The following is a 10,569-nucleotide window of genomic DNA, read 5'->3' on the forward strand; positions in this document are numbered from 1 at the left end:
AATTTGGGCTGATCTTGGGCACTCTCTGTACATGCTCAGAGGCCTTTCCTTGAGCTTGAAATTTATAGAACTGAAGCAGTAAATATTTAAAAAAACTAGTTTAATCTCTCTTTCTCAGAGGTATTTGGTTCTGGCATTTTAAAAGTGAAAATAAAGGTACAACTCTCTGAATCTCTCTCTCAATCATGACAATAAATTGTATTTGTTTAGTTCTCATCCTGGCTGCATTTTAAAAGGGCTGAACCGCAGTTCTTTTTGGCTAACTGTAATGCAGTAGCCATGCACCAACTGAATTTTAGTGCTGAATAGCTGAATAGCCTTAATTGGCTACACCGCAAGGGTCTGGGCGGCATAAAAATAACATCATGAGTGCATTTCTTTGCCTAGCCTAACCGAGACTAGAGCCTATTATGCTGAACAGCCTCCTGACGTGATTCCATTCAGGAAAACCCTTGGATTTCATTTGGACATTTGAACATATGAAGCTGCCTTATACTGAATCAGACTCTGGGTCCATCAAAGTCAGTATTGTCTACTCAGACTGGCAGCGGCTCTCTAGGGTCTCAAGCTGAGGTTTTTCACGCCTATTTGCCTGGACCCTTTTTAGTTGGAGATGCCGGGGATTGAACCTGGGACCTTCTGCTAACCAAGCAGATGCTCTACCACTGAGCCACCATCCCTCCCCATTGGACTCTGTATGATAATATCTATGAATTTATACCCAGTTAGCTAGTTATATTGAACAACATTGTTATTTTGTATGGCTCACTAAAACCAATGCTTTCATGCCTATTTTGTAAAATAAACTTTCTTTAAGTTTATTTTTGTGGTTATTTGCTTTCAGGGCCGCAACAATTTGAGCCAAACTTACCCACTAGCCTTTGGAAGTGCCTACTACCAATTTGTGAAACTTGGGGGAATCCCTTGCTGCAGTGGTGTGGCTTGGTTTTTTCTAGAGTATTCCTAATAGGCAGAGGCTTGACTGGGGCCTCTTTGCTAAAGGATTTATTCAGTCTGGTGGCAACCTACCTTCCTGGTGTTTCTGGGGGAAATACCAGATTTTGGACCTGTGTTGGACTATCAGTCGGCAAGTCTGCTGACCCACCTTGGCCAGACAGGTGGCAGACTTCGTCACACTAACAGAGACTTGATCTTTTAGGCAAGGCCACATTCTCTGCAGTTAGTTTTATTTCCTGAATGGGGTTGCCATATCCAGACAGGACAGATTGCTAGAGATCTAGAATGGAAGTCTAAAGAAAGATGAGATCCCAAGGGAACCAGGCTCTGAGCTCTCACTCACACCGAACTTCCATTACCCTGCAGAGAAAACTGAGTCTGCAGCTTGGAACTTTGTGCTGTGATTCCAGGAGATCTCCAGGCCTCACCCTTGAGAATGGGACTTTAATTTTAGTCCAAATCATTGCTTTTCTGTTTATTTTGTTAAGGGAAGAGAGGTCTTTGTTACCTTATAAAGCCAGGTTTCTCTATTCTAAGAGACATTCAAATTTAAAAATTAGATTTTTCTTGGGGGGGGGGGAGGTTTAGGGACAAAGGAGCCTTGCCTGCCCATGTGGAACTACCATTCTCTGACATTCCCCAGAATTCTGGCTTTTAAGTTCCCCATGGCACCAGACGTTTAGACAAGACACTTCTAGGGAAAACAGAAAACAGGAGCTGCCAGTAAGTGGTCTGGCAGCCAGGGAGCCCTGGGGGTTTTCACTCCCTCTTTTGTGACCTCTTTTGTTGCCCTACTGGGAACTTCACAAGAGAAAATCCCTCTCGCTTAGAGGCTTCGTCTCCTCTCATTCACACACACCACAGAAATCCTTCCAAATCCTAGCTTCTGTGCTTCAGCTCCAAAGTGGGGCCTAATAGACAGAGATTTAGGGGTGATCAGACCCTTCTTCTCTCCTAAGGAGAGGTAATCAGAATTCCCAGATAGTTCATACTCACAATCCTGAAGATCTTCCGATTCCCTGGACATGTCGGTTCAACCAGGCACGGGATTTTGGTTTGGCAAACCAGACACCTTCTCCCACCAGGGCAGAGAGAGCCGGACTCGATCAAAAATGTGACCATGGTGCCTAGTCCGGTCTTCCCACCACGAGGGTGGAAGGCGGACGGCTATACAACCAGCCAAGAGGAAGGAAATATTCTAACCCCATTCACTTCCCAGCCAATTGCACCAGAATGAAGCAGAGAAATAACGAGGTCCGTACAGACTTACTGGTTTGAAGCGAGTTTACTTTATGGTACCATAAGCAGAACCCAGTCGTACACTTACCTATGGGCCCCCAAAATGACTGAGTTAAAATCATTCTACATACAGACCATTTTATTCACACAGAAAACAAACAGGCAGGCACCCAGGCTTATCTGATTTCAAAAGTCCCACCTTACAGAACTCCTTCTAGCAAATTTTCCATGACGAAGTTTCCTTACTTATCTATATACAACAAGTCCCCTGTAGGAGGCTGTTCCCTTATCTAATCTTACAGCTGGAGCTCACACCCATTGGGCGGTATAGTCAGTTTCTAACGGCAGTTTTACAACAGACCCCTTTGTCTGAAGACAAAGCATATTTTTACTCAATATGACAAATATTATTATTGGGGGTATTAATTAATTATTCAGGGGCTCTCCTTCACAGGCTGAGAGATTGTTTCAGGCCCAGGGTCACCTGGAGAGCTTCCATGGTTGAGTGAGTCATTCAAGCCAGGTCATCCCAGGTTCTAGTTCAACACTGTAACCACTATAGTACACCAGAGCTCTCAGCTTCTTTTAAATTTTAATTTCCAGGTGCTTCTGACAGAATGTAGCACAAAGGAGGGACTCAGTCTTCCTCCCTTGCCATGTTCCGAATCTGAAATGATGCTTGGGTACTCCTGTTTGCTTTGCTGGAGAAAATACACAGGTACTGATATAGGTGTATACTCAGCCGGTGCAGGTAGTGACATGGTTGCCCCCAAGAGTGTCCAACTCCTCTGTGACATTGGAGCAGCTAACCCCTTGTGGCCGAAGAGTCTGTGCAGGTCTTCTTGTGCTCTCACAGCAGCTCAGCCAACAGCATCAAGAGAAGCAAGCAAAGAGGAGTGCCGGTGCTCAAACAACACTCAGTGCTGTGGCTGTGTACCATATAGAAATAAAGCTTTTTTCTCACAGATCCAATTGGCTATATTAATGCAGGCATCAGAAATAATTTGGTTTCCATTCAGCTTCCCACAGGCATTTGTTTCTGCTGAACCTGATCTGCAGTAAAAAGAAGAAAGCGATTAGCACTTGTCAAAGGGTGGCACGTCCATCTGCTTCTTCATTCTCTTCATGATTGTGGCTTTTCTTTCATAATTGGCACCTATGGGCTTTCCTAGTAGGCACAACCTAATGCTGTCAAATCAAGACAGGGGATTCAGAGACATCACTAGAGCAAGCATCACTATGCAGAACTTCTGGTCTCACAGAGGTCTTTTCCACATACATATACACTTAAAAAAATTAAAAAGACAAAGGAAAAACAAGGGGCACAATCCAGCCATAGGTAAGTGTACTACTGATCTCAATAGGAAAGTTGCTTTAAAATGTCGCTAATAGTTGTGGGACATCACCCCAGAGCTGGAAATTACTGGTGCTTGCACAGGGGACTACCTTTACTTTTAATAGCTATGGAAGGCCTGTACAAAATCCAGAGATGCTTGATGTCATATTTTTGAAAAAGAATTCTGTAGTAACAGAAACAAAATGTTTGCATAAATTCAAAGGTAGTTGTCTTGTAAAAAAATGTTTTTGATCTGAACTCTATTTGGACTACTAGGGCTTTTTTGTAGCAGGAACTCCTTTGCATATTAGGCCACACCCCCTGATGCAGCCAATCCTCCTGGAGCTTACAGGAGGCCCTGTACTAAGAGCCCTGTGAACTATTGGAGGATTGGCTACACCAGGGGTGTGTGGCCTAATATGCAAAGGAGTTCCTGCTATAAAAAAAGCCCTGACTAATAGATTCTGCGGTTAAGTCCAAATGATCCCTGCCTCAGATGGTGTAAGCACACTCCTAAACTCATTTACTCAAAAGTAAGGGATTTTGGTTTCAAATGGGGTTTTGTTCCAAATAAATTATATTATTGCTTGACACTGGGTATAGGATAGAGAGTTCCAGTCTTCTCTGAAGATGATTGACACTACATTTTTGGACTGGAAACATTTCACATTTATGACCCAATCTGGAAATCAGCTGTAATGAAATGGTAGGGGTTTGGAAACACCTGCTTTTTGCTCCTCAGGTTTGCAGTGGCTGGTATGCAGACATGTATGCATGCTTAATATCATAAAGAAACACAAAGACTGGTTTGTCCTATGGATCCACCATCCACCAAAAGCAGCAGAACCATCAGTGGAAGAGGAATTTAAGATGAGGAGGCAAAGAATTTCAGTAGACCTGTCAGTGAATCTTAGCAGATCTGGTGTGATCAACTGATGAATAACTGAGTAGAAATGGTAGGTGAGATACTCACAATTCGTTATCATAGGGGGAACCATCCACCCACATCCATTTTCTTTCAGGGGATGTGCGTTGTAGTCCAATCCACAACATCTTATTTGCCTTGATGATATTCTGTAGAAAAGCCTGCAAGAAAAGTAATTGGTTTGGCAATGCTGTACCCCTGTTTGTAGGTTCCTCCCCTCTACTACATAGAAACATAGCAGAGATCCTTCTTTGTAATGTTCTGACTTCATATAAGATTGCCAACCTCCATATGGAACCCAAAGATCTCCCATTATTACGATTTTCAGATGATCAAGATCAGTTCCCCTGAAGAAAATGGCTGCTTTGTAAGGTGGACTTTATAACAGTATACCTTGCTGAAGTCCCTCCCCTCCCCAAACCTCAGACCCCCCAGGCTCCACCCCCCAAATCTCCAGATATTTCCCAATCCAGAGCTGGCAACCCTAGATTGGAATGGATTTAGGCGTAAATTCACACAAGAGCTCATTATCGGACACTTGATTACTGCTCACAAATACTAATGAAACAACCTATGGTGTTACTTTACCCAACAGAAGGTACAGTTAACTGAAAATGGAAGGACACATTCCTTTAAAAGGACAATGCATCTAAGTTTTTTGGGGGGAAACCATGTCAGAAAAGTGAAGTTCCATTGAAATTAATGTAGCTTAGTTCCATGGAGATATGTATAGGATCAGGTTGGGAGGGGTGCTTTCTCTGTCTCTTTGGGAAGTAATTGCTGGCCTTTACTTACCACTTCTCTCTGATCCTGTATAACCACCATCTGGGAGAGTTTTGCTGTGCAGTTTTTCATAGCCTGGTTCCAAGTTAATTTCTCTCTGGAGATCCAGTAGCACTTCTTCTCATATAGGTGCCAGTTGTAAGGACAGATCTTGCAGGTGGTGCTCTCTTGAAAAGAAGTGAAATGGGAGGAGCTGCGTGTGTTAAGTGACATAAATTAAATGAATTAATGTCTTACAAAATGTCCTATCATTAACAGCCTTGCTCAGATCTTGCAAACTGAGGGCAGTGGCTTCCTTCCTTCCGGCCGACTTCTAGCCTGCACTCCCCTGCACCACAAGGCTCAGGGAGTTTATCAAGAAGTTAAAAACGACATCATAATTAATTATTAAAACAATTTAACATAATAGCAATACAAGATAAAAACAGATGGTGATATAAGCACTAATAGAGTGAATCAGAAACCTTTACAGCAAGGAAAAAAACAACAGGAGGAATCTGGTATAATTTGCTAGAAATAATACATATGCAAGTATAAGAATATCTATTCAGAAGTGATTTGATATTCCAAAGAAGCTTAACTATGTGCAGATATCAAGAAAGTAGGATAATTTTATATACAGTTTTTGAGTTATTGGGAGCATTTACTCCATGGGTTTGCACATTAACAATAGCACAGGGCAGTGGAGTATGAAACTACTGCATATTCTTATTATTACTTAGCTGGTGTGGAGACCCTCAGGCTTAATCCTTAAGAGATACTGGTCACATTAATTCTTAAAGCAGCTGTTTTTGAAAACACAGAAGGTCTGTGTAACATGCATAATTATTCATAATTATAATCAGTGTTCTCTCTAAGCTGAGTTAGTGTGAGCTAGCTCACAGACTTTTAGCCTCAAGCTCATACATTTTTGTCTTAGCTCAAGAAGGATGACCCCAGAGCACACTAATTTATGCAGTAGCTTACAATTTTAATGCCAGTACCTCACAACTTTAATGTCAATAGCTCACAAAGTAGAATTTTTGCTCACAAGACTCTGCAGCTTAGAGGGAACATTGATTATAATGCTTCCTTAACTGAGGCATGCTGTGTCTTCCTCTTTTTCTACTGCCTTCAACTTGTCCTAGTCTATATATTTCAAAATCTAAATGCTATGTAAGGATCCAAAGAGAACCATTCTAAACGTTGCCTCTGAATGTGACTAAACTGTTTACTGGCATGTCTGGAAGATATGCTGGGCTATGAGATGGCAGTTCCAACTCAAAGTAACCCGAGACGAGGCATAGAAGTGGGCGGCATCAGGGGTGTGTCACGGAGGAGCAGGGTGCATATAGGTTTCCCAGCAAGGTAAGTAGCAGCTCTGTGGGGCTTTTGCTGGTCAGAAAAATAGAGTGGAGAAGGCAGAATCCCCTTTCAGTGCACCAGGGTCCCAGTTTGCAGTGGGGCTGTCACTGTGGCTGCCTGCAATGCTTGAAACTACCCCCAAAATGTCAGACCAAAAGCCCTTATGGACTTCATAACATGTGAATCCACCCTGAGAGTTTGTGTGTGGAAATTTTAAGTAGTATTTTTCTGTTTAAGATATGACATTGAAATTACCTGTTGTGCTCTCAAGTGACATGCACAAATACTGCCGCAAATGATATATCGACTTATTCTCCAAGCTTGATTCATTTATTCCATTGTTGCTTCCCTGAGAGGTACAGGGTTTCTTCAAAACACTCCTGAGTTGTCCAATCTGAAAAACTTCAAATAAGAAAGCATGTTTAGGTGATAGTATGGTGGAATCCATTCCAAATGCTAGAGAGGCCTAAGATGGCAACTAAGTCATTGTGTTGGTGTATCTTGGAGATATTCTAGTGTTCCTGGAGATAGACCAACATGATGTGTTTAGTTTTGGGCACCACACTATAGACAAGCCAGAACATATTCAGAGGAGGGCAATGAAGATAGTGAGAGGTCTGGAGAGCAAGCCTTATGAGGAAAGGTTGAAGGACCTGGGGATGTTTAGCCTGGAGAGGAGGCAGCTGAGAGGTGATATGATCACCATCTTCAAGTACTTGAAGGGCTGTCATATAGAGGATGGTGTGGAGTTTGTTTTCTGTTGTCCCAGAAGGTCAGACCAGAACCAATGGGTTGGAATTAAATCAAAAGAGTTTCCGGCTAAACATTAGGAAGAACTTCCTGGCAGTTAGAGCAGTTCCTCAGTGGAACAGGCTTCCTCAAGAGGTGGTGGGCTCTCCTTCTTTGGAGATTGATGGCCATGTGACAGCAATACTGATTCTGTGAATTTAGGCAGATCATGAGAAAGAAGGCAAGGGGGGGTAGTTGTGATTTTCCTGCATTGTGCAGGAGTTGGACATGATGACCCTGGAGGTCCCTTCCAACTCTATGATTATCAATCAATCAATCAATCAATCAACATTTTATTTATATCCTGCCCTCCCCGCCGAAGCAGGCTCAGGGCGGCTAACACATCAAATACAGTAAATTATACAATAAATATTTAAAAACAGTAGCTAATTTAAACAGTTTAATTTAAAATTCCTAAAATTAACATTCTGGTGCTATTTCAGCATAATGGTGAAAATTGCTTAGGCGAGTCCCTCTGTCATTTTAATCGGTGAAGGCCATCCCAAAAAGGATGATTCTATTATTCCATCATTTTTTTTAAAGTGGGGGAGGGGAGCTTAACCCTAACTGAATTGAATTAAGAAACCTAAAGGTTAAGAAGCTCTGAGTGTATAGGCCTAATAATTCTGCTAGTCAAGTTAAAAACATTGAATATTGACAGAGATACAGAAATATACATGTATTTATTACAAAAAGTAAATTGGCCTGAATTAAGAACCAAATTATATAGTGACAACCATTATTGACCCTGATCATATGTTTCAGCCCGTTGGCCTTCCTCAGTGGTCAAATTAATAATTTTACAGAATGGCTTCTAACATGAGAGGGAAGAGCAGGAAGGGCTGCATCAGTGCTTAGTTTTTGTGGTCCTTTCTTACACACCCAGGGAAATACTAATCATCGCTTAGGGGTCAGGAAACAATTTTCTGCAGGTCAGTTTAGTCAGGGATCCTGAAGGTGGGGTGTTTTGTTTTTTGCCATCTTGTGGGCATGGAGCGGGGTGGGGGGAGTATTTGTGAGTTTCCTGCATTGTGCAGGGGGTTGGACCCTGGAGGTCCCTTCCAATTCTATGATTCTATGATTACAATGCAACAATCATTTCTTATTAATTGACCAAGTTGAAATTTTGATGATTATTGTGTGTGACCCCAAAGAAAAGATATAAATCAGTGTCTCATACCTGACAGTACCGCTTGCAACCAGTCGATGGTTCTAATAGTCACAGAGAAAGTGACACAGGCAGACAAACAAGAAAGGACCGTGAAGACTTGGAGGTAGGAGTCTCATTTCTTTACTCCCTGTCTCTGTTTTACTATTCTTTTTTGTCACACCCTATCAGTGCCTGCAGCTTCTTCCTTCATCCCTTTCTCCTACACACATACCTACTTTTTCTGGCCTTGACCTGGATACCCCAGGCAAGCCCAGTCTCATCAGATCTTGGAAGCTAAGCAGGGTTGACTCTGGTAAGGAGACCTCTTGGGAATATCTGGAGTCAGAGGCAGGCTTTATTCAGCCAGCCCTTAAATATCCCACTTTTTCTGTGTCTGCTAGGGGTGTACAACGCACCCCCCAAACACAGTATATTTTGGCTATGAGTATATTGAACCGCCAAAACTTCCTGATATTCTCAAATTTCAATACCAGTATGGTATTCCAATTCATAGTAAATATTCAGGATTCTCAGATCTTTTTGGCTCCATTGGAACCCATTATAGCTGGTCCGAAGGTAGTGGATTATTTCAATTGATTATAGCTAATGTTCCCCATAGGGTATACTGGATAATTGACTGGGAGTATCTGGGGCTCAGGGGTTGGGTTTTTGTTTTGAGATAGAGGCACCAAATTTGTAGCATAGTTGCTGGAGCCTCTCTTAAAAATCCCCCCAGGTTTCAAAAAGATTGAACTAGGGGGTCCAATTCTATGTGCCCCCAAAGAAGATACCCCCATTCACCATTGTTTTCAATGGAGGGGGGGAAGGCATTGAAAGAGATTGTTATGTATGTGGACTCAAGTGAGAACCAAATTGAGTGTTCCTGCATGGCTCATTGGAGCCAGACAACCAGAGCTTAGGGACTTGGGAACAATAGGCAGCAGGATCCAAATCCCTGCTGCCCTGCTCCAATCATGAGCCCCCTGCTGGATTGAATGGACCAATAGAATACTAGCGCGGGAACCCTGACATGTATATAAGGTTGGCCCCGTTGGCCCTTTTGGGCAGTCTTACACTGAAATCAATAAAGAGCTTATGATTCACTGCCACCTCGTCTCTTCCATGTATGGAACCCACTATACTATAGTGGCGATGAGGATGGAATCCTGGTGAGTGGCCCAGACCGGCATCGCAACGCGTTCCGCACCACCATGGAAGAGATGGCTGCTACACCAGGACCGATTCCGGCCTTTGACTGGGCTAGGCCTGAGAGATGGGAAACGTGGTTAGAACAGCTGGAGAACCACATTGAATACAACGAGGACATGGACCACAGGAAGAAGGCACTGCTTCTCAGCTCCTGTGGAATGGACATCCTGGAGCTGGCGCAAGGCCTCATGGTGCCCGTGACCCTCAAGGCGGCCACCTTCAATGAGATCACCACGGCTCTCACAACTCACTTCACTCCACAGTCAACAGTCCTGGTGTGCCACCTCGAGTTCTTGGAATGCAGCCAGCGACCCAATGAGCCCATGGCTGAATTCAGTGCCGCCCTCCGCCGGTTATCCATCTGCTGTGAGTTCCTGGACATGGACGAAGCGCTGAGGGACCAGTTTATCTTTGGTCTGCGGGACGAGAAGCTGTGGAGGAAACTGGACCCTGGGGACTTACACGGAGCCCCCTGTGTCTCTGCAACTAGACCCAAACATTCAGCCCATAAGGCTGAAAGCCCGGCGTGTTCCCTTCACCTTAAAACATGATAAAGGGGGAGCTAAACCTCCTGGTAGCCCAGGGAGCGTTGGAGCTGGGAGACGTCCATCGTCACCCCAGTCAAGCCCAACAGCCATGTCTGCCTCTGTGTGGACTATAAGTGTACGATAAATAAGGTGCTATGGAACCACACCTACCCGGTGCCAGTTGTGAGCCACGTGTTGGCCTCCCTAGCGGGGTCCAAGATTTTCAGAAAATTGGACTTGGTCCAGGCGTACCAACAGCTGCCAGTGGACACCACCACAGCTGAGGCGCAAACAATAGTGATGCATAGAG

At 43.6% G+C, this 10,569-nt stretch overlaps 1 protein-coding gene across 1 annotated transcript; it reads right to left on the bottom strand.

Moving 5' to 3' along the window:
- Positions 1-3,113: 3,113 nt before the first annotated feature.
- Positions 3,114-9,713, bottom strand: LOC132571954 (killer cell lectin-like receptor subfamily F member 1). The gene is made up of 4 exons (XM_060238747.1): positions 9,661-9,713; positions 5,253-5,433; positions 4,506-4,618; positions 3,114-3,249 (listed from the first exon to the last, which is right to left on the bottom strand). The coding sequence occupies exons 1-4, from the start codon at positions 9,711-9,713 to the stop codon at positions 3,114-3,116; spliced, it is 483 nt and encodes a 160-aa protein (XP_060094730.1).
- Between the last annotated feature and the right edge of the window lie 856 nt (positions 9,714-10,569).

Source organism: Heteronotia binoei, chromosome 5 (assembly GCF_032191835.1).
Source record: "Heteronotia binoei isolate CCM8104 ecotype False Entrance Well chromosome 5, APGP_CSIRO_Hbin_v1, whole genome shotgun sequence".
Classification (NCBI taxonomy): domain Eukaryota; kingdom Metazoa; phylum Chordata; class Lepidosauria; order Squamata; family Gekkonidae; genus Heteronotia; species Heteronotia binoei.

Bases quoted from the DNA above. Each gene is read 5' to 3' on its own strand.
- LOC132571954 (XM_060238747.1), bottom strand. From the start codon at position 9,713: ATGCCGGTCTGGGCCACTCACCAGGATTCCATCCTCATCGCCACTATA. The intron at 5,434-9,660 runs GTGGGTTCCATA...TAACACACGCAG, and splicing joins CTCATCGCCACTATAGTATA to CTCCTCCCATTTCACTTCTT. The intron at 3,250-4,505 runs GTGAGTATCTCA...TTTTTACTGCAG, and splicing joins TCCCCCTATGATAACGAATT to ATCAGGTTCAGCAGAAACAA.